This window comes from Oreochromis niloticus, linkage group LG3 (genome assembly GCF_001858045.2).
Source record: "Oreochromis niloticus isolate F11D_XX linkage group LG3, O_niloticus_UMD_NMBU, whole genome shotgun sequence".
Lineage (NCBI taxonomy): Eukaryota > Metazoa > Chordata > Actinopteri > Cichliformes > Cichlidae > Oreochromis > Oreochromis niloticus.
Window position 1 is genome coordinate 34,931,052 of NC_031967.2, and position 23,900 is coordinate 34,954,951.

At 39.5% G+C, this 23,900-nt stretch overlaps 3 protein-coding genes across 14 annotated transcripts in view; 1 reads left to right on the plus strand and 2 right to left on the minus strand.

Annotated features, from left to right (window-relative positions):
* Window positions 1-1,695: 1,695 nt before the first annotated feature.
* Window positions 1,696-5,493, plus strand: LOC109199302 (uncharacterized). Its single transcript, XM_019354599.2, has 4 exons — window positions 1,696-2,128; window positions 2,710-2,904; window positions 2,993-3,069; window positions 3,324-5,493. Exons 1-4 carry the CDS (start codon window positions 2,099-2,101, stop codon window positions 4,297-4,299), a joined length of 1,278 nt encoding a protein of 425 aa, XP_019210144.1. The 5' UTR covers window positions 1,696-2,098; the 3' UTR covers window positions 4,300-5,493.
* LOC106096764 (uncharacterized) lies at window positions 4,610-7,162 on the minus strand. Of its 3 annotated transcripts, none has more exons than XM_025904509.1 (3): window positions 7,120-7,162; window positions 5,944-6,079; window positions 4,610-5,658 (listed from the first exon to the last, which is right to left on the minus strand). In XM_025904509.1, exons 1-3 carry the CDS (start codon window positions 7,143-7,145, stop codon window positions 4,906-4,908), a joined length of 915 nt encoding a protein of 304 aa, XP_025760294.1. In that variant the 5' UTR covers window positions 7,146-7,162; the 3' UTR covers window positions 4,610-4,905. The 3 variants fall into 3 exon arrangements, with proteins under 3 accessions (XP_025760294.1, XP_025760297.1, XP_019210145.1); XM_025904512.1 differs by having other exon boundaries at window positions 7,126-7,160; XM_019354600.2 differs by lacking the exon at window positions 7,120-7,162 and having other exon boundaries at window positions 5,944-6,720.
* Window positions 7,163-19,695: 12,533 nt separating this feature from the next.
* dysf (dysferlin, limb girdle muscular dystrophy 2B (autosomal recessive)) overlaps window positions 19,696-23,900 on the minus strand; it is a 102,754-nt gene continuing 98,549 nt past the window's right edge. For all 10 annotated transcript variants that reach the window (XM_019354595.2, XM_019354593.2, XM_019354590.2 and 7 more), the window contains one exon: window positions 19,696-23,526. In XM_019354595.2, coding sequence (XP_019210140.1) covers window positions 23,470-23,526 — 57 coding nt within the window. In that variant the 3' untranslated portion in view covers window positions 19,696-23,469. The remainder of the gene's footprint in view (window positions 23,527-23,900) is intronic.

Consider the following 23,900-nt stretch of genomic DNA (forward strand, 5'->3'; position numbering starts at 1 on the left):
ATTCTCCTGTTTTTCAATATGAAGAAGTTTAACTATTTTTAATCCCTGACAGCGTCTAAAGAAAGAAACACAATATGTCAACAGTTCATACAGGCCAAACCATCACAAATGAACCAATTTTTTTTAACAATTTCAGCTCGAGTATCTCAGATTTGCATTAAAATGTTATGGTACAAAGTTTAAACATATATAATGATCGCTGTGAAATTCATCTACAAAATACATTTCAAGAAATATTTTTTTTTAAAAAGGTCCTTGGATCCTGTTTCAGGTGATTTTTTTAAAAAATTAGACCCGTGGCAGTGTCTAAACACGAATATGCAAAAAAGGATTAAATAATGAACCAGGATCAATAACTTGGCACAGATAGATGAAAAAATGTCGAACCATTGGGCAATTAAAACATGAACAAAATTCAAGATCTCCGGTAAAGTTCGGTATTTATGCCCACACTAATAAAAAAAGTGACATTGCAAAAGGCAACTACTGATCATTTCTGAATGGTTTATATTTAAATTTCACAATAATGCAAAATTAAACATGTAAAATGATTAGAATTCACAGACAATATAAAAAAAATGATGTGCACCCTTTTGTTTTTGAGCCAAGGTGTCACCATATTTGGAGAGAGCTCCTGCACAGGATAGATACACATATCTGCTATTTCACTAGCTGGGCCCACGTCCTCATTTTAGGTTTGACAGCGTTTTAGTAGGTAAAGGTGAACGGCTTGGACGTGAATTGAGCTGCGGTTTGGGGAAGGCCTCAAAGGGGACTGGCGATGGCTCCCGGGCCTGGCAGATCCCCATGTACTAAATAGAAGTGAAGAAGTTAAAGAATTGAAAAGGGGAGGCAGGGTGGGGCACGTAAACGAGAATGAACAGCTTGTAGAACTGAGGGAACATATATAGATAAGAACCGGAAGGAGCGTGTTTGGAGGCGTGGTCCTGCTCCTGAAATTCCAATACTTTATCTCCAATTAGTTAAAGAGACTCACCAAAACTGTAAAAACACCTTGTGGGATGTCTGTTTCACACAACAAGTCATAATTTCAGTAATAATCCTGGTCCAGAAGGCACCAACAGTAATCACAGATTTAAGATGTCCGGCATAAGGAGGTGAGGCCTGGGAGAAATCTCTCAACTCCAGCTCAGTCAGGGTTGGGGCACCAGTCAATCTCATCTATGCCTCAAACTGAATTTTTATCTTATTGAGGTGGATGAGATAAAAAAAATTAAAAAAAAGATATTAAAGAAAAGATAAAGAAAAGTTATTTGAGTTAAAATGCAAAATTACCACAAAAAATGGCAGAGGAAATTATGTGTTCCCAGCAGGGTTTTAATAGTTTTGCAATTTTCATTAGTTTTTATTTTTATTTAGTTTTGACTTCAGATTTTCAATTTTATATCAGTTTTAATTAGTTTTTACCATTTGTTTGCTAGTTTAGTTTAGTTTTTATTTTTTGAAAATCCTTAGTTTCAGTTTAGTTTTGATTAGTTTCAGTTATAGTTTTAGTCGTTTTTGCAAAAATCCCAGTTTCATCATATCAGTCATGCTCTTCTGCTTATCCTTGGGTATGTTGCTATTCCAGCTACCATACCCTGCACCCTGGACAGGTCGCCTGTCTGTCGCAGGGCTAACATGCAGAGACAGACAACTCACATTCCCACCTATGGGTTCTTTAAAAAAAAAAAAAATTCGGGCAGATGAACAACCATTGATACCAGGCAACTATAAAAGGTATATCTTGGCCCCAATGAGACTATTAACTCTTACAGCACCGGGTGTTCGTAATTTTGGTTCAAGTGAATTGCTAAACTTTTTGAAGGCAATTGAATCACACAGTTGTGTAGATATCCCAGTCTCAATAAACATATTCACCAACGCTTCCTCCCGCTTGTGATGTTTCTTCCAATGGACTACTTGCACAATCACTTCCGCGTTCTATGTAGTCCTGCCCCAGTGCTTCCGGTATGGTTAAACCATGGCGACGTTGTACACTCGCTGCCTACAAGAGCTCCCAAAATTGAACATCACTGATGTTCATCGGATTTGCAGATTACCCCAGCCAGCAAATTAGATAAAGGATTTAAGTTATATGCTGCATCATATATACACAACTACCAAGGTAAGAAAACCTAAATTAACCGACAAAGAAACGTTAGCTAACGTCAAATGCAAACACTACGTTACTCCGCTATGTCCTTCATTTGATGTCAATTCTCTACATTACATGTTTTCTTAAACGGTGTTTTATGTCGTCCGAAACTATAGTTGAGGTTTTCTTAACTAATGTCACTTTTGTTGTTAGACACTGTTATAATAGCGTTAGGTAGTTGGCTAACTAAGGAGGTAGTTAACTACCTAATGCTACTCTTGCTAAGTGTAAAGTCTAAAGGCCCATCAACTTGAATGTTTTCCTTGTCTCCCTGCTTTATCACTCCTAATTTGACTAGTCAGATAGTTAAATCAGCGTGTGTTTGGGTGATCAGAAACATTTGACACCAAGTTAATACCGCAAATATACACAATCTAAGTTATTACAGTTATCAAGGATGGTTAAGTTGTTTTAATAGGGAGAGAAGGAAACACTAAGCATTTAGGAGGGTAAGCCTGTAGGGGTCAGTAACCATAACACTGAACTATGTTCCTGTTCGGCTCTTCCATGAAGATGATGTTACATTTTTAATTTTCGTTCTTTCTTCTTAGATTAAGCTTCTGGATTCATCGCCGGTGGTACTGACACATAGCCAGTGCTCCTGTGTGGCAGGCGCTGTTATGTGCAATCACACTGTGGCACTGCTCTTCCAAACAGCACACTACTCACAACTCAGAGTGCCGGTTGTCCCCCCTGTGCATAGCTGCACGGAATCTGAACAGCAATGGCACAAGCCACGGACAGTGGTAATTTAAATGAGGTTAAAGTTTTTGAATTAGTCCATGTTTACATATGAACAGCAACACCATCCATAGTAAATGTGTCTTCTGTTAGGGTGTGAAGCCAGGACCCATCAACTCCATGATCTTCACTAAGCCGGTACCAAATAGGATGGCCCAGACTGGAGTACGGTAATTAGATTTTAAAATTTGGTTTCCTGTGTTACAAATGCATGTTGCTATTTGTTCATACATACATGTGTCAGAATAGGTATTAATTTACATACAACATTACACTTTCTGAAGACGGCTAACTCAGTCATGCACATATACATCCCAGTCTCTAACTTATGCACCACTGTTTTACACCTTTTAGTTTTTAGTTTAGTTGTTGTTCAGTATAATAACCTTCTTCCTTGCATTATTGTCATTGATGTTTTCTTTAGGAGTGGCTTCTACAGAGGCATGGTGGGTCCGTTGCCAGATCCCTGCTTGTTCAGAATAACGGAGGCATATGCAAAATTTAATATTGAGGACAGACCACTTGTGACCACAATGAACATGAGACCTGACAAGCCCCTTGTGGAAAGTGCTTTTGGGCTGGTGCAGGAGGGCAGTGTTCTGTCATATCAGCAGCCGGTTTTAACAACCCGGTACATCACACTACACCGTGATGCACCACCAACACCGCACTTGCCTCTGGAGGGGTATGAGATCTTGCCATCAGATTGTGTGTTTGTGTGCTCAGAAGAAGAGCTTCTGCATCTGAAAAGCTTGTCTGTAACTCTGGAAATGGCTCACAAAATAGAGGAAGCTACACGTGAGCAAAGCTCTTCGTCTGAGTGGCATCAGCTCCGCAGGCCCAGAGTGACTGCCTCTAAGTTTCGGGAGGTGTGTCACGTCAGAGGCCAGAGCTCGGCAGAGTCACTAGCAGAGCGTATATTGAAGGGAACAAGGCAGACAGCAGACATGAGGAGAGGAACTGAGATGGAGCCTGCAATAGCAGCAGAGTATAGTAGGCTAATGAATGTTAACTACTCACCCTGTGGTCTGGTCATTCACCCCATTGCCCCCTGGCTTGCTGCATCTCCTGATGGTGTTGTTTTTGACCCCAATGAATACCCCCAGTTTGGCCTTGTCGAATTCAAATGTCCCAGTGTACAAAACTTTATTGACTGCAAATATGTGCAAATGGAATGTGGTACCCCTAAAGTAAAAAAGAGCCACGCATATTACTGGCAAGTGCAAGGACAACTGCTCATCAGTGGGATGCAGTGGTGTGACTTTGTTGTGTGGGCACAAGAGGACTACCTAGTGCAAAGAATATACATGGATACAGATGTGCACAATGCAATCAGAGAAAAGGCTGACTACTTCTTTTTTTACATATATATGCCAAGATACCTGTGTTTGGAAAAATGAACAGTGAAAACATAGCAAAAAGGAAAACAGATCCTTCAGGCTGGCTGGAACAAAATAACTGATGTTTTATTTGCAAAGTATTTCATGATTTTTTTTGTTGTTACATGTTACTTTTATGTGAAATCAATAAACTATTATTTAAGCAATGGCATCAATTTCATTTTTTAAAAACACACATTTAAAGATTGAATTTCTGTAGAACTTATTTACATGGTAAGTATTTAACACTCCATGCCTAGCATACTGACATACATTTAGACAATAACACAACTGAGGGAAGAAAATGACAAATGGTATTTTGGATGTTACAAAAGCACAATGTCACTTATGATTTTAAAACGATTTAGTGATTTACTTTATAATTTTGATAAACAATTTTGTTGAATATGAATAGTAATATAGTATTATAATTAAACAGTATTATTAACATTCAACATTTGCAATGAATTAGAATTATCAATAACTGGAACTCAACTATCAGCACTCAAGTACCAGTTCTGTAATCAAGTTTTGTCAAGGAAGAAATGCAACTGTAGTGGCCTCAGCTGCAGGTCATTTTCCATAAGTTGTACTGGCACTGGTGTCTTGGGAAAAGTCCATCTTGTCTCACTTAACCCATTTTTTAACTAATGCTGTGTTCTGGTAATTTGACAGCAAGCATGCTACTGCAAACAGTTGGTTGATATTGTAAACTTGTGACATGGTAATAATGCTATCAAAAAGTTTGTTTTGTTTTATCCTCCTAATGACTCGCTCCACATGTACCCTGAGTCTGGCTATGGCCTGCGTCTCCTTAACCTGGTATGCTGGCATCTGCTTCTGCTTAGATAGAAAAGGTGGGCAGTACACTTTGCATTTACAACAATCGGTGATTAGGAAGCCCTTATCTACCATCACTGCCATGTCTTCAGTCAACTTCTCAGCAATGCCTGATTGTTTGAATAGTTCCTTGTCACTAACCGAACCTGCGTACAGATTAGAGATGAATGTCACTGGACCATGTGGAGCTATGCCAACCAGGGCTTTCATCATACGGTGGGATTTGTACGAAGAGTACATTTCACTTTGGAGAAGTGGTGAGGATGGTGTCTGACACCTCAGCTCTGTACAGTCAAGGATCATCTGGGTGTCTGAGAAATCTTTGAATTCCTCAGGGAGGTAAGCTTGCACTTCTTCACGTGTAAGCCAGATGCATTGAGACCCCAGTGCAGTGGCAAGAAAATTTGTCCATGTTGCAATAATGCGGCTCACTGTGGACTGGTGTATGTTAAATCGGTGTGCCAGGTCCCTCTCCTTCAAACCAACTGACAGGAAAACCAGGAAAAGAAAGAACTCGTCAATTGGCTGTAGCAGCTGCCTCTGGAAGGTGAAAACAAAAGGGAAAATGTTACTCCTTAAGCTATGAACTAGTAAAATTATGCTTTTCTTGGCTAAATGTTTTGTAATGGTTATGCATACCATACTGTACCATGGGGTAAACAATGAGGTGCTGTAGTACACAGGTGTATGTATGTAAAGGATATCGAGTCCTTTAGCATATATACACCTGTGTATGTATGCTATTGTACATAATGTAATGTTATTGTACATAAATACATTAACATTACACCTCTAGTTCTAACTACCAACAAACCCATAACCTACCATTGATGTGCGTGCAGGTGTCAACACTTCTTCGTTCCTATTGGCAGCTGACTTGGCTCTTGAAACCCGGATCATTTTATAGATGCAAGGCTCAATCAAAAACCAAAATGCCATCAAATGATCATAGCTTGGAAATCTATTCATGAGAGAGACATACATTGTGTCAATCATTAGTTAACATTACACACTGACATAAAAATAATGTAAACTGTGACAAATATGCTAATGGTATGCTGTATAACATAGTCTGATTAAGAGTCTATTTGGTGTTGTATTTTACCTGTAGCATATTGTTAGTTTCTGTTTCTGGGGATGAGGGTTGGGCGTGCTCCCTTACCTTCTCAAGGTAAGCTAGGTTAGCCTTCTTGTGTGAGCTTTTCAAGTGCACTTTAAGGTTTGTGGGATTTTTTTCCCTTTAGAAATGTCCCGCATAATTTGTCTCTTTCCACTACAAGACACTTGCTTTATCCAAAACACAGTCATATTCAAAGTAACCCGAAATTGGACTCTGGCGATTTCTCCCGACTTTTGCTGAGGTGATTCTGCGTGGGACGGAGCAGCAACAAGGACGACTCGACTAACGTACTGCCACCTGCTGGCATAATGAGACACAGCAAGAAAAAAACCTGGAAACTAAACTTCTTTCTCACCCTAGACTAACGTATGACACACGCACATCAATGAAAACTAAACACCTTTTCGCTATAAATTCAGTTAATTTTAGTTAGTTTTGTGAACGATCATTACAGTTTTAGTTAGTTTTCCTTTTTTTGCAAAGTCTTGTTTTCATTTTTATTTCCGTTAACAAATTTTTTTTTTCACTTCTAGTTTTCGTTATTTCGTTAGTTTTCGTTAACGATAATAACCTTGGTTCCCAGTTGCTCCATCACAGTAAGAATGGTAACAAACAGGTAAAGTACCAATAATATAAATAATACAATATACTATGAATGTGAAACACCCACATTCGCCTCAAGGTTGTTCTAATCACAAGAATTAAATCTAAACCTTAAAATTCCCTTTAAAAAAGTAATTCATTATTTGTTTCCTGAGGGAAATAATAGAAATGAATCAACACTGTGTTTTAGTTATGAATCATCTCTGAAATGAATCCTGAACAGGTGCTTGTCACAAAAGGAATTCACAAACCCATTTAAGCAAATAAGCAGAGGATACCTGCACCTCTGGATCTGGATCTTCATCGTGCCGGCACAAGCGACAAATTCCTGGTTGGAGACACATTCAGCTTCAGACGTGAAAACAGAAGATTAACTGAGGAAAAGGATAAGCACATGCCCTTCTGAGCACTTGTTAAAATAAAGGTACCACTGCAGATGTTTCAGTGTCTTACTGAAAACATATTTGCAGTGATCTCTGAGTTAAAGCACATTCAGACTGGTTTCATTTGGTGAAAGGTTAAAAGCACATGTAAAGGTTAAGAACAGTGTGTAAGGCTCAGTTTAAAGGTTAAAAACTAATCAGCATTCCTTAGATAAACCATGTCCAAGAACTCACGGACAAAGCATGAATTTATTAAAAATGTTAATGTGGAATAGTGAAAATATCACTATTGACAATCAGCTGCATGTAAAAGATGTAACATGTCTGAAGCCAGTGAGGAAGCACTTTAAATGTTGCAAAACAGACAGATTGTTTATATGTATGAGAGTCTATGAGAAAATGACTCCTCGGCCTCTTGATGACTGATCCAGTAAACGCTTCAATAATGAGCTTGACGATGTCATGACTCAGCTTCGTGTCTTATTGTAAACGACATGACGTTCATTCTGTAAATTATGGTAGTAGCCAGAAGAAAGAAAATTCAGAATATGCTCATATTGTAAGTGACAAGCTACTGTTGTTTCAGCGCTGTTCCTCAGTGTCAAAGTCAAGCTCGCAACATCTGGTTTCAAAAGGCCACAGTGGCGACATCCAATATGCTCAGATCCTCAAAATAGGTGATATTTTTAAAAGTGGCCTTGACCATAGAAATCAACAATAAAACAAATATAAAAGAAGTGAGGCAATAAACAGTGTTGGGAAGGTTACTTTTAAAATGTATTCCACTACAGATTACAGAATACATGCCCCAAAATGTATTTTGTAACGTATTCCGTTACGTTACTCAATGAGAGTAACGTAACAGAATACTTTGGATTACTTAATATATTGTCATGCTTTTTACAACTACATGAATGAACTATTGCTGTGTGATTTATTACTATTACTGAAGGTTACTTGCAAATACCAATACCAACTAGATTTTTAAATCTTAATATAAAATGAGTAACAGTAGGGTGGACATTAGGTAAGGCTGCTTTTTGCAGTGATCTCGTATAGAAAACTATTCCGCGAGTATATAAAACAGGTCCGCGGCTCCGAACTGTATTAAAGGGACCTCTTGGTTACACAAAATTCTGACTCTAGCACTGTTGCAGCAGAAATTGAGACTCATCACACCAGGAGCGCTTTTCCAATCTTCTGTTGACCAGATTTGGTGAGCCTATGCAAATTGTGGCCTCAGTTTTCTGTTCTTAGCTGACAGTAGTGGCACCTTGTGGCAGAGGTATGGTCCCTGGCTCAGCTGCAGGGGAGGGGTGGTGCAGTGAGCTCAAGGGACAGTGCCAGGGAGGTTGGAGGGACAAGTCCACTGAATTAACTAATGAGGATTCTCCCTTATATATAGTGAAGCCGAAAAGCTGAGGAACATGGTGCCGAACCTGAAGAACAGCAAACAGTGTTGTCACCAAATAAAACTGACAAATAAACAGTGTGTCGGGTCTTGGTCTTTTCCACACACCTGTTGTGGTCTCCTGCTGTTGTAGCCCCACTTCTTGCATATTCAGAGATGCTCTTCTGCATACCTTGGTTGTAACAAATGACACTTTGAGTTTGTGCTGCCTTTTCTATAAGCAATCTGATCACTGGATATTTTCTCTTTTTCAGACCATTCTCTGTAAACCCTAGAGATGGTTATGCGGGAAAATCCCAGCAGATCAAATAGTCACACCAGCCCATCTGGCACCAGCAACCATGCTCCAATTAAAGTAATTGAATCACCCTTCTTCACCTTTTTAATAACCAGCAGTTGAGCAGGTGTACCTAATTCAGCGACCAGTCAGTGCACTGTCCTGATAGAAAAAAATCTGTAATTTCTTTTTCCATTTAAAAAACATTGTCTACTCACCACATCCACCCAACTGTTAAAGCCGGAAGCCTGAGACAAACCAGAGGATGAAGTAAATAGCGAGCCCACACTCTCTTTACCTGAGCTCCCAAAGACGTCACCATGTGCAGCTACACGGTGACTAAACTCCTCAACAATTTGGTGATTAGCATCTTGTTAAATTATATTGCTTTTTCCACTGAGCTGTTCAACTGCATTCCTCACCGGTAGTTAACACGAGGACTAATGAGAGGAGCATGGCATGTAAAATGAGTTTACAGCCGTGTGCTGGTGGTACACGGACAACAGAAAACAAACAAAAGGGAAGACACACTGAGACTGGCAGTCACAGCAAGGCACTAAAACCCGAGCACAAAGGCCACGCACAGACATGCATGTAACATGTGGTCAGCCCAGAAATGTGACAGTTATAAGGTTTATTATGTCAGTCTGATGTTAAACCATTACAGTGTTCATCCCCCTTATCTGCTGACTTCCAGAACTTTTATCTTCCACATAGTGCAGCTCGCCTTGACTACAGCTACAAAAAAAAATTCTCCATAATTTCATCCAGAAATCATCTGAGCTCAAGCCAAACGGTGAACATCAGCACTCACTGACAGACAGCTTCATCGAGGCCGGGATTTGCACTCTGGACGGCCTCGGAGGTGTCAGTGCAAGCTGTTAACGCACATCTGTACACATGTGAGTGTTTGCAAGCTGATATCATATGTCTGCATGTGTGAGAGAGAGTTTGTAAGCTGATATCACTGCTCTGAACTTTGGCAGTGAGAAGGATAGACTCACAGGTACAGATGGGGCTACTACAGTTTTACTAGCTGCAAGTGCTTGATGTTATAGGCCTTCTTGCCCCTACGTGTGTGTGTGTGTGTGTGTGTGTGTGTGTGTGTGTGTGTGTGTGTGTGTGTGTGTGTGTGTGTGTGTGTGTGTGTGTGTTTTAGGCGATAATGAAACAACTGGAATTCTGTTTGCGAGCCTCCCCTCCAGTCATTTTCCATCACGTCTGGTGAACGGAGTGCACTTTGACCCCTGCATGTTCAAAGCTGCCCTAAAAACACAGGAGATAGTCTGCGAGTGCTCCCCTGTGCTTAGGCTGTAAACAGAAGATTGCTTTGGAGAAATCACGTTTATTTCATCAGCGAGTCTAATTAACATAGCGGCGAGATGATGCAACAGGGCGAGGAGAGAGAGCAAGTCGGGAGGTCGCAGGGAAGGGCGGACGATGGAGAGGTGGATGAGAAGGACTGGGTGTAGGATAATAAAAAGGACAAAAAAGGGGGGGATACTTGTGTTGGAGTAAGTGAAGATAATTCTACACTTAAATTTTCTTACATTTTAATGTGTAGTAAAATAAAAATGACGGTTTCCATGGTTTTTATCATGCATCTGTTTATCTTTTTACCTTTTGCTTCAGATTTTTTGGTTATTAACTGACTCGGACATAAAGCACACTTTGGCGTCAGCTAATGGTCATAGTTCATTCATGGTTCATAGAGATTTCATATTTGTTTAAGAACAAAAAAAAGGCTTTATCGTAAGGAAAACATGCAAATACAAGCAGAAATATTAATACGCCAAGAAGTACCAAGAAGCTAGAGATTGTTCTTCTGTTGTTTTAAGTGCCTTGAGGCAAAACTGCTGTTGTGATTTGGTGCTATGTAAATAAAACTGAAAAGAACTGAATCAACTGAATTAACTTGCAAGCAACTTTAATTTAGTGATTAGGCCCCAGCATTGGCTTCATACTTATGTGCACTATATTTCAAATCATGCGCTTCTGTTGTTACTTATTCTGACACAATCTCAGTCTTTCATTTAATTTATTATTATTTTTTATCACTGTTTAATATTAAACATGTTTGCACTTGTGGCACTTTTTTCTCTAACGATTTTGTTTATTTGCTTTTTATTTGTTTATTTACTTTGCCACCAATAAGTAAAAATATCGGTTTATTATCTGAAAAGTTCAACTTAATAATTCAAAATTGCAAATTACTTTTTCAATTTTAAGTTCTTTTCTCAGATGTTTGAGTCAGTTGAAATTTTGAGATATATAGATATATTTGAGATATATTTTGAGCTATAGATTGCAATTTTTTTTTTCTTTCAGTGGCAGAAACAAGCCTCCACAGAAAAGTCGATGAAAAAGCAAATAAATGCATTCTTTATTGTGATCAGCAGTGGGCAGCAGCTCTGGTTGTATGAATAAGTCAACGTTAGGAGGATGACGGGATACCAGCCATCGGCTTTTTCTTGGCAAAGACTCCAATCCGGCCCACTGGACGGTTTTGGAAAATATAAAAGTGGGCATAAATTTTTGAATTTTAGCTGAATTTTCATAGGTTTTCCTGGTGAAAAGAAGGTCTCCCCCATGGCCATTCATACTATACCAAGACTTTCCTGAGTAGTTCATTTCTTGACTGCTCGGTCCATGTCGTATTTAATACAACATGGCATTCATTTTGTGAATTATGATATTAAAATCACTAAGTTTATGTTTTGTGGTGGGTCTACCCTGTGACTCATAAAACACCACCCATATGAGCATCCAGCATCTTTATTTTCACTGAAGATCATAGTCTCAAAACACCAGGCTTGATAAGCCGATGGATGATGGCATGGAGGATAGTTCTTATTGCTGGTGCACACATAACTGTTGCTATACGGTTGATATCTTGAGTAGCAATAGAGGAGGGTTGCTCAACCAGTGGGAGGAGCCTAAATCATTACCAACAGTGATGCTGGACATATAGTAGCTACACTATAAAAGAATAAAATATTTAGACAAAGCTTAATTTTCAAGTTCAGGTGTATAAAATCAAACACCTAGCCATCCAGTCTGTGTTTAAAACCATTAGTGAAAGTATGAATTGTCCTTAAGAGCTCTTTAAATTCATGTGTGGTAACTGGTAAATGGACTGGTACTTACATATCAGCTTTCTTCTCTTTTGGGCTCTCAAATTTTGCATTCCAGATAGCTCGGAACTGAATGTTGGAACTCAGGAGTGACATCCACAAAAAATTCGACCTTAAGAATTTCTAACGTTCTCAGCAACCCACCAAAACTGCTACCTAATGGAAGTCTCATAGACCCAATCACGAACACATTCATACAGCACATTTTAGCAAGTCTAACATTCGCATGCACACTCAAACGCCAATGAATTAATCGTGAGCAACTCAGGGTTCAGTATTGTGCCCCAGGGTATTTCAGGATACAGACTAGAGAACCCAGGGCTCGATTCACCGATATGCTCTAACACCTGAGCCTGAGTCATCACTTAATACAGGGGTGTCCAACTGCTGTCTTCGAGAGCTGGTGTCCTGCAGGTTTTAGAGCTCACCCTGGGTGAACACACCTGAATCAAATGATTAGTTCATTACCAGGCCTCTGGTGGTATTGCAAGTGGAAATGTTTAGGGACCACAGCAGCTCATCTTTAAAGTGTCAGACCAGGTAAAGCTGCAGATGTGAATGTGTAAAAGTTGTCAGTGCTCTGCTGACTGAGTGATTGCAGAGCTCCAAGCTTCCTCTAGTATTAGCATCAGCATACAAACTGCACCAGGAGCTTAACGGTACTGGTTTCCATATCTGAGCAGCTCCTGTAGGTGTAACATGCACGTTGCCCAGTACCTCTTGTCCAAATAGTGCAGCAAATATATGAGAGCAACAGATTTTTATCAGGAACCAATGTTACATGTATAGTGGTGTTATTTTGTGTTTCAGATAGCAAGCAGTACCTTCAGGTTTTACCCCAGGTTTTTAGGGGTACAAAGTTCTTACTGGGATACGTCATCATGCACACCTGCTATGGAGTTGTGCATGACAGGTTATCTGGAAGATAGCATCACTGCTCTTAAAAGAGTCTGCAAAAGTCTTTGTATTTGATAAGCAAAAATGGAAAATACTGATTTTTAGGGACCCTGCTGGCTGTAATTATGTTTAAAGTAATTATATTACGGTATATGACTGAAAAAAGAATATAAATGAAGGAATCTAAGCTTTGTGGCTTGGGGATCGAATATTAACTTTTTGCATATTCATGCTTTACTTGTTATGCTGAGATTGCAGTTGAGTGAATAAGGCTAAAACACACCATAAGACCACTTTTATCTCAGCAACACTTGAATCCATAATTTAACGTGTTCGTTATAACAGAAGAGCAATTCTACAGAGACTTTTCCATGTCTAAATAATGGCTCTCAATCAGTTTTAGCTTAAATCAATATTATTTCAGATTAGTAATCTCAAAAAAAGAAGTAAAGCAGAAGAGCATTAAGAAGCATATTGATTTTCTTGACCCTTCAAACTCCAGTACATTTAGATTCTGTGTAGGTTGCACGGGTAAGAAGATATTTTTTTAGCAGACTTCACAGAAATAGTCTTTGACTGTGATGGATGGATTCACTTTCTGTAACTACTTTCTTCTGTGGAGGCTTTATTTAGATTTTCAGTGCAGCTTTTCAGATTAGAAACCACCCATTCTTCGAGAGAAAGCCATCACACGTGGGACGTTTTCAGCTGCAGCGCGAACGCAGCCAAAAAACACAGAAGGACTGATGTGCACGACAGAGGAACTGATAAGGAGCAAAAACTGTGAAGGAGTTAAAATGGAAGAAGGAGGACGACGAGGGAGGTCAGAGAAGGGTAACGAGGAGGAGACGGAGGAAGATGTGTAAGTCAAAGAAAATGAAAGAGAAAGAAGAGTGAAGACAGCCCACCCACACTGCGCACACACACACACACACACACACACACACACACACACACACACACACTCACGCTGCAGTCATAGGTTCACCTGCAGTTCACGCTGACCATAACAACACCCCTGAGAAAGAGCGCAAAAGCCAGAACACGAGACGGACAAGGAGAGGAAAAAAGAAAGAGGTTACGGGATGAGGAGGGATGGAGGGAGGAAACGAGGGAGAGGTGGGAAAGCAAAGTAATAATTTAGGGCTGAGAGAGCTCAGGAGAAGAGTCGGTCAAAAAAAGAAGTTCAGTTCAACTTCTGCCGACGCTGCAGGTTCAATCGGAGGTCAGCAAACTAAACCCCCTCTGCATATATGTGCATCCAATCTCTTTCTTATAATATACACAAAGATGTAACTTCAAGCTGCCCAAAACCTTTTTTTCAAAAACTTTTTTTGGGAAAAAAAAAAAATTGTTTTCAAGAAAACTGTTGAAGTACAGTAAATCAACCTGTGGTCTCTGGTTGGCTTTTAGATCTTTAGATCTTGAAATACAATTTACTGCAATCAAAGTTACTAGTCACACCGCCCACTCATTGATTTAATGATTCAGCCTTGAAGAAATTAATTTGACTGTAAATACAATCATTTACTTTGTGTGTACTAGTAAAAAATTGCTGAGATGAGCATTATTGCCCCCGTCCCTTCAGGCTAAAACTTTTTTTTCCACACACTGGCCAGTTTTTAAAATTGTTGTGCTTTTTTCCCATTAAAGGTCATATTTTAAAATAGTGTAAGGGAAATGTAGAAAACTGAGTGTTAGTTGTACTACACTGTTTTGTATTTCCACAGGTTAGTGTTTAATGAGTAATACTCCATTTATACATTTAATGCTTCTCAATGCAAGATGGTTTCTTGTTGGTATTTGCAGCGCTGTGAAATACTATTCATATATTTTTCTTTTTGCATATTTGGCATGCTTACATATTTCAGATCATCAAACAAATTTTAATATTAGACTTGATTTATTAAGGGAAAAGAAGCAATCCGAACCTACATGGCATTGTGTGAAAAACCAACTGCCACCTTGCTAAATCATGTATCAACTGTAGTTAATTATTAATCAATTTTGTAATTAATTTTTTTGGAAAGTTGTTTGGAAATATAAGTTCAGTGTCAGTAGCAACACCCAGATGTGATTACTGCCAGACTTGCTTTGTCAAGAAATTACTTAAATAGAACCTGAAGTAGCGTAAAAGATCTCAAAAAGCAACACATCACGCCATGATCTAAAGAAACAGCTGAGAAACAAAGTCATAAGATAAGATAAGATAAGATGGCCTTTATTAGTCCCACAGGTGGGAAATTTGTTTTGTTACAGCATAAGTGCAAAGTTATGTAGCAGAAATTAGAAAACACTGGAATGCAATAAAATACAATAAAATAAAATAAAATAAAATACTATATACAATAGAATAAAAATAGAATAATATATACAATAGAATAAAATAGAAATACAAATACTATATACAACTGAGTAGGAAAATACAAAAACACAACTTCGTCAGAAGAAGAATTGCACGTATAGCAGTCTTATTGCACATGTGTGGGTTTGTGTGTTTGATCAGCTGCAAAAGTCTTTATTGTAGAGTCTGACAGCAGTGGAGAGGAAAGACCTGCGAAATCTCTCCGTCCCACACCGTGGGTGCCGCAGTCTCCCACTGAAGGAGCTGCTCAGTGCTGTCACAGTCTCATGCATGGGGTGGGAGATGTTGTCCAACAGGGATGACAGCTTAGCCGCCATTCTCCTGTCACTCACCACCTCCACTGGGTCCAGAGGGCATCCTAGAACAGAGCTGGCCCTTCGGATCAGCCTGTTCAGTCTCTTCCTGTCCCCAGCAGAGATGCTGCCCCCCCAGCAGACCACACCATAAAAGATGGCTGAGGCCACCACAGAGTCATAGAAGGTCTTCAGGAGTGGGCCCTCCACTCCAAACGACCTGAGTCTCCGCAGCAGGTACAGTCTGCTCTGCCCTTTCCTGTAGAGGGCGTCTGAGTTATGAGTCCAGTCCAGTTTGTTGTTCAGATGAACACCAAGGTACCTGTAGCTGTCCACAGCCTCGATGTCCATACCTTGGATGTTCAGTGGTTGCAGTGGAGGATGTTTGTGCCTGCGGAAGTCTACCACCAGCTCCTTGGTTTTACTGGCGTTGATCTGGAGGTAGTTCAGCTGGCACCAGTCCACAAAGTCTTGAGTCAGTCCTCTGTACTCCTTGTCGTCCCCATCAGTGATGAGGCCGACTACTGCAGAGTCATCAGAGAACTTCTGCAGGAAGCACTGGGTGGAGTTGTGGGAGAAGTCTGCAGTGTAGATGGTGAAGAGGAACGGAGCCAGAACCGTTCCCTGTGGGGCCCCCGTACTGCAGACGACCCTGTCCGACACACAGCCCTGAGTCCTCACATACTGTGGTCGGTCGGTGAGGTAGTCCAGAATCCAGGTAGTGAGGTGATGGTCCACTCCAGAGTTCTCCAGCTTGTCCTTCAGAACCGAGGGAAGAATGGTGTTGAAGGCACTGGAGAAATCAAAGAACATGATTCTCACAGTGCTCCCAGCGGTCTCCAGGTGAGCGAGGGAAGCGAGTCATCAACATCTAGTAGTCTGTAAAGGATTACAAGCTATTTTTTAGGCTGGGACTCCAGTGAACCACTATGAGAGACATTATCCACAAATGGAGAGAACAGTGGTGAACTTTCCCAGGAGTGGGCAGCCTACCAACAACACATCGATGACTCATCCAGGAGGTCACAGAAGAAACCAGGACAACATCTAAAGAGCTGCACTCCTCACTTGTCTCAGTTAAGGTCGGAGGTCATGATTGAACAATAAGAAAGAGACTGTGCAAAAATGGCATCGATAGGAGAGTTTAAGGAGAGAACCACCGCTCACCAAGAAGAACACAAAGGCTCGACTACTACATAAGCCAAAAACTTATATTGATGACTTTTGGGAAAATATTCTGAACTGACTGACTGAAGAGACAAAAGCTGAACTTTTTAGAAGGTTTGAATCTTATTGCATCTGGTTTAAAACATAATTTTATAAACAGAACATCATACCAACAGTCAAACATGGTGGTGGTAGTGTGATGGTTTGAGGCTGCTTCAGGACAACGTCCTGTTAATGATGGAACCATCCTGAAGGAGAATGATCTGCCTTAAGTTTATGCTCTGAATGTCAGGCTCACCTAGGTTCTGCAGCAGGAAAATTTCCAAAACCCACGAGCAAGGCCTCCTCTGAGTTGTCCATAATTCATCCTGCCATCCAATTGAGATGGTTTGGCATGATCTAAAAGCTTCTTCATTTCTAGAGTCAAATGGTGGAGAGTCCCAGATTTAAGCCCCGGGGGAGTGTCCCCCCAAGAGGGACAATGGACTCCCTGATGATGGTCTACCGAATCAAATGAGCCAAGGTGTGAAAACGGATGTAGGTCACAATCAGCCAAGGTTTAGGGTGAGCTCACTGTAAAGCCTAGCCCCACCCTACCATCTGATCTGATTTACTGAGGTCAGATGGCCCAGGATGTGAGTGGGCGTTAAGGCGTCTGGGGAAGGTATCTCAGAACTGGATTATAGATGGCAGACAGTTGGTGTCGTAAACCACCACCTGTGTTCAAAGATGGTCGCTCACAGGGGACATAGATGTCTTCTTTCACTCCTCTTTCAAACCATCTGTCCTCTCTGTCCAAAATGTGAACATTGGCATCCTCAAAAGAGTGACCTTTATTCTTTAGATGGAGATGAACAGCCGAGTCTTGTCCCGTGGAGGTGGCTCTTCTATGTTGTGCTATGCGTTTATGAAGAGGCTGTTTGGTCTCTCCAATGTAGAGTTCTGGGCATACCTCTGGGACTCTCCACCATTTGACCGTAGAACTGAAGAAGCTTCTTGGATGAGAGGTGAAACGTCTTCAAACAACTTAAAGAAGTCCAGACGCTTTTCTTTCCAAGCTCCTTAGACTATGATGACCTGGATGACTGAGAACCTTCACAGACATATCCTTTCCTCTGGTCTGTTAAATGTATTCTGTATCACTGGCTCATTATCTCTGGAAAATCCTCACAGCTTCAAATGAAATGCTGCTTTTATGAGTATATGTCAAAAACACTGCCTTGGCTGGATAAGGTCAGCAGAACACTCAGCGTTGATCGAGTAAATTAGCAGTTTCACAGCAGCAAACAGGATTAATTATTGTTATTGTAAAATCCAACATAAAAAAAGATAAAAAGTCAAGAAAACTACAGGAATTTTATTACAGGACACAATGCAAGACATACCCACATACAAGACTGGTGTATGTACTCTGTGTGAGCATGTACTTTAATATTTAAACCCTCATCTGTTTTTCCAGCCTAACGGGCCCCACTGTGTGTGTGTATGTATTTGTGAGTGTGAGCCAGCAGGTTAACAATCCCTTAGTCGATACCAAAGCCTCTCTGATCTACTTTGCTCCACTCATTTAATTCAGGAAAATGTGAGTCTTTACCTCCACAAAGCACACTTATTTACTTTCTTCTACATGGGAGTGAACTTGTTAATTTGAACATGAGTGGATTCCAGATTTCAAAATAATGTTAAGAGTCAGAAAGAAAGGTATATTTATCTTTTTGTTTTAATTACAGTGGAGCAGAGAGGCTCTGGTACGTAATACCAGTCTGTGCACACTGGGATGTTTTGTGCCCAAAAAGTCGTCAGTGGAAATCAGATGTTGCTGGAGTAAACACTGGTTTAATTTCATTATTGCAATAATCAGATTAATATTTCTTGACCTCTATTATATATGGAAACATCAACATGTTGTAATTTATACCATGTTTGCCAAGTGTCGTCCTTCGTGGATGAGGTATGGCACCTTTAAGACGGTTTCCAGGCAGTGTTAATTTCATTGTCCAACGGTTTTCATCATAGGTTTCATCAATTTTTTCCCCCAACGAAGCACGAGAAGAAAAACTATGATGAAATGTATTGAAACCTCAGGGAAAAATTAGATCCATTCAGAACTTTTTTTTTGTATAGACTGGCCAGGGAGTTTGAATGTGATCCAATTAGAAGTAATCTTCTTGTGTAGTAAGGTGAGACAGAGTACAGGATCGTCAATAATGTTTTTTGCTGTTAACATATCCTGTCATTGATTGTTTAAAATATATCATGACAGTAACATTAATATACTATTTATCGGGTAGCCTGTGGCATTAAAACCATGCTCGAATGCTACTAAGGGGGCCAAAGCGGTCATGAAACTATTTCCCACACCCGCCTGCACTGATAATAAAAAGGCAGGATGGATGCATGTTGTTTATGTCAAATTCTGACCCTGCCATCTGAATATTGAAGCAGAAATCAAAAGCAGCAACATTTTTCCAATTTTCTATTGTCCAGTTTTGCTGAACCTCTGAAAATTATAGCCTCAGCTTCCCACTCACCTGTTGTGGTCTTCTGCATTTATAGCCAATCTGCTTCAGTGCTTGAGATGCTCTTTTGAATACTTTGGTTGCACTGTAATTTCTGACGACCTCTGGTACCTTTGTCATACTCTGTATAAACACGCTTATCATACTCTCATTAATGTACAGACAGCTGTTTATAGAGAAGATCACTCACTCTGGTAAGTTTAAGTATTTCTAAGCAGAAGATATAACAATTATATAATCACATCTACTTACTGTGTCAGTCAAGCTGAATCTAAAAACATCTGTATTGTGTGTGAGTCTGAGTTTTCACTTCAGGTCACAAGGTTTTTTTCATGTGACGTACACATGGCTTATAATGTTTCTTCTCACTAATGCACGAGCATCTAATTAAACTCACTAGTCAAAGGGTAAGAGTGCAGTTTTATTGATAGTACAGACATAATGCAGTGCACACAGTATTGCTCTCTGCAGCTATGAAGTCAAATTCATATCATGTTTAGAATACATTCAGTGCACATCTCCCACAAAACATTAAAATATCATTTTTTTTTTTTTTTTTACAGTAACAGCTAAGGGCTTTGTCCTTTCACATGACACAGTCCCCGTGTGTTACTGTTCAGTGCAGTTTTTTGGCAGCAGGAGTTTATCACAGCCAGCAGCAGAGCCCTGCTTGTGTCTAAAACTGAAGCACAGTGCAGTTTACATGAAGAGTAAAGCATTAGGTTCAAACAACAAGATCAACCCCCGGTTTCTGCAGATAACAGTGAAAAGATAAGCAGCATTAAACTGTCACAGAAGCATGTGATTTTGTTTTCCTTTCCTGTTGAGGAAGGTGTTAGCTAGTGTTGCTGTACAACAATCCAGCAAAGCTAAAGGCTAAAGACTTGAAGGCACGTTGCATTCACTGAGAAGAATAATGTCAGGTCAAAACAGCGCTGAGTCAATGTTCAGCTTCTCGAGACGTCAAATAACCAGTGTATATGGCACTGTCAGCAAGATTGTCTCAGTAAAATTTCTCCCTTTCAAGACTTGTTAACATCAGCAGAACTTTAATACACAAAGCTATTTCAAAACTCTAAAACAAAAGTAACAAACTTAAAAAAGCTGAAGAAATATTCTGCTATTTCTGCTTAATTGACAATAATGCCCACCTCTAAACAGAGATCTGCTGCATTCAGACACAAAGCAAAGGAGCTTTGCATGTTGTTTCGCATTATGGTCTTTTTTAAAGGCACAAATGTTCACCTGCAGATGACATCCATCCATCCATTATTACTGTAGGAGCTGCAGAACTACTAAAGTTTTTAAGCTTTTAATTCAAACAATTCTAAACTATACTGTTTGCTTCATTTTTATCAGCTAATAATAAACAAGAATATCTGCAATATAAACATCTGGAAGGACCTCAGGCCAGTGAGAAGTAACCTGAAATACTTCCCCATAACTAACTTGAAACCATCAGACACTTTAAACATCCCACAGTCAGGCAGATTTGGGGTATTTGGTGTCCGTGGAAACCAGCAGTGTCTGCTGGAAATGTTTTACAATAAAAATTTAAAGTGTGTTTTTTAAATAAATTTGACCTTTATTAGTCTGATCCTTCTTTTCTCTCACAAACTAAAATTATAATAAAGAATTTTTTTAGTGCATTAAAGTTAGGAAGTCAACGGTGGAGGACTAAAACTGTCAAAATTTAAACAAATTACCTTTTTAAAAAGGACCTAATAAATAAATATGGCATTACACGCATTGCAACTAATACACTCCATGTAGGATTTTTTTTCTTTTTTTTGTTTAATTTAATGCCCGTTAATTACCTGTAGAAACAATTTATTTACCTTCCTATTTTTTCCATTAAATTAGTTTATTTTTTCCCTCAAACCTTTTTATTTAACATTTCAGTTTCATGATGAAAAAACAAAAAAAAGAACGGTGTGGCCACCAAGGTGTGGCTTTTTGTATTTGTTTAATATATGCTGGGAAACTTTCTTTAAGATCAACCATCTGGTTGATCAACACCAGGATGCTTTGTGTCCAAGAGGTTAATTAATCATTCTGAAAATAGTACTGTCATTTAATACATAAATAAATACATTTAAAATGAGTAAACTGATAAAAAAAAGAGAAGAATAAATGGTAAATAATAAAATGAAACTAACGCAAAAGGTGCATAAGTACATAAAAAAGTATAAAAATTGAAACATTTTGTAATATTCAAAATATATGTATTATGTATTTCATCCACAAGCTTTGATAAGAAAATAATGCTTAAATGTATTTATAATTTTAATTTGCTGCATTTAATGCCATATTCATTCATTTTCTGATGTTAACTTTTGTCTTTCTCTGGCAGCTTTGGTCCTCCATACATGCTAATAAAGACAGAAACTATGGAATTCATACTTCAAAACTTAATTCCATACATTCAAAAAGGGAGATTAAATGCTATGAAGAAACTCAACATACTGTGAGTACTTGGAAAATAATTATAATCATAAAGCACTGGATTTCATTTTATATGTATCTGCAGCATAAATCAAATGAACTTTAGTAAGCCTTAACCTCAGAGGTTTTTGAATTTGACTTCGTGAGACTTTTTGCCTTTTTAGTTTAATCAAATCTCTAATTAAAACAAACTACAAAAAAAGAGAAAAATGCAGCATTTAAAGGTGAACATTGAAATACGCTAAAGTAAAAAAACAAACAAAACACACACACACACAAAAACACCTACTCTTAGAAACTGTGATATATGCTGATGCAGTGAAGCTCGGAGGTAAATCCTCTCTGACCTGGCAGGACGACAGGTTACCAAAAGTGTGCACGTTAAATGAGCTGCTTGTGAGTCGATGTGACTTTTATTTACGAGCCCTGCTCGGCCTGTAACCAGCTGGTGTGAACCTAAAACCAACTAAAAGGGTCCAAGTCAACTTTTCCACTGTGGAGCAAACCAGACTAAGCCAGGATGTGGTTGCACCCAAAGAAAAGAAGATAATAAATATAAGCAAAAATGAGACTTTACATAAAATTTTTCAAATTATGACTCCGTTCTTCTTTATCGTTCACCGATGTTCGGCTTTGCTCACTAAAGCTCGAGCTGTTTAAGGATCAACAACACAATGTGTCCTTGTGTGTCCATATCAGCCCACATCATCTATTTAAAACATGCCATGTAATAATAAGGCTCAAAAGCAAATCCCTGACTTAACCTGCTGAACCCTGAGGAGGAGGGGGATTAGGTTGGATAGAGAAGGAGGAGGGGAAGATGAGGGAAAAGAAGGAGAAGAACTGATAGGTAAGGAGAGGAACTACAATAATTTGTTTTTAACAGTAATCAGTAAGTGCTCGGAAATCCCACACAACCTGAAGGCATCGTGTGTGACCTGCTGTAATAAAAATATAATCAAAGAAAAAAAAAAACACCCAGCCTGGATATTATGTTTCACTTCTACCAACTTAACTCTGATCTGATCATTAAAAAAAGTCTGATTGCACTTGAAAGCAGCAGGGCAACAACATTAAAAGGTGATTCAAAGAGAATAATCGCTGAAAACTCCCGCCACGCTTTAACCTCAGATTGAATTTTTTGGAGTGATAAAGTTTGACATGAGTCGGTAAACTGACTGCCTGACCTGACTATGCCTCTCGCAGGGAAGCAGCGGGCGGTAAAAAGATCAAACACCATCAATATCACGATCTTTAATTCTGTTTCTGCTGTTTCGGAGCGCGGCCTCACTCAGCGGCGAGCTTTTCTTCTCCTCCTCCCCTGCGTGAGGGCAGCAGAGAGAGCGCGAGGCGGGAAGAGAGATGAAAGCGGTGACTGAGGGATGACGGCGATGCAGACGGCACACGCTGAGTTCTGATAGTAACTTTGGAAACGCTTTCAGCACAGAAGTACAGAAGTGAATTTAACGGTAAAGGCACAAAATGCACACATATCAAACATAAGCGCACATACAGCCAGTGCTAATCAGGTGTGACTATATCAAAGGACATCTGGATCTGACAATTTGGCTGACTTCATCACTCATGACTCCAGGAAGACAACAGAAAAAGTCTCAAAAAGAAGAAGGAAGGGCTAATAAAATCCGGGCTCGTTTCACTCTCAGAGCAGTGGTATGGTTTCTCATTGTCTCTATTTATTCACGTCTCCTTGTCTTTTCCTTCAAATGCTCCTCATCTTCACTTTGTTTCCTTGGCTGGTCCAAATGGTCCCACCATCTTCATGGCAGCATAGTTCTGTTAGAGGAAAAACACAAAATAATGCAGGAAGTTCCTTTCTTTTTGTTGCAAATGCTTTCTCTTCTTCATTTTCTCCCCCTCGACTGTCATTTAAAGAGTCAACATTTAGGCATTTGTTTTTACATTTTCTTCTTTTTTACATTGATTTTGTAATTTCTTAATGTTCTTTTAGTTTCCACCACAATTCTTTTGCCTTGTCTTTGCCTCCGTGTCTCATTTTCCCAGTGTTATTCCATGTACGGCTTCAGTCACACAGACCTAGAGACTGGTTGGTGGCACCTCGGCAACTTCTAGTCTCTCAGGAAAAACTGTTATTTACCGACTGACTGGCAGGTGGTTGCTGGATGTTTGCATTCTGTCTGCAATCCCTT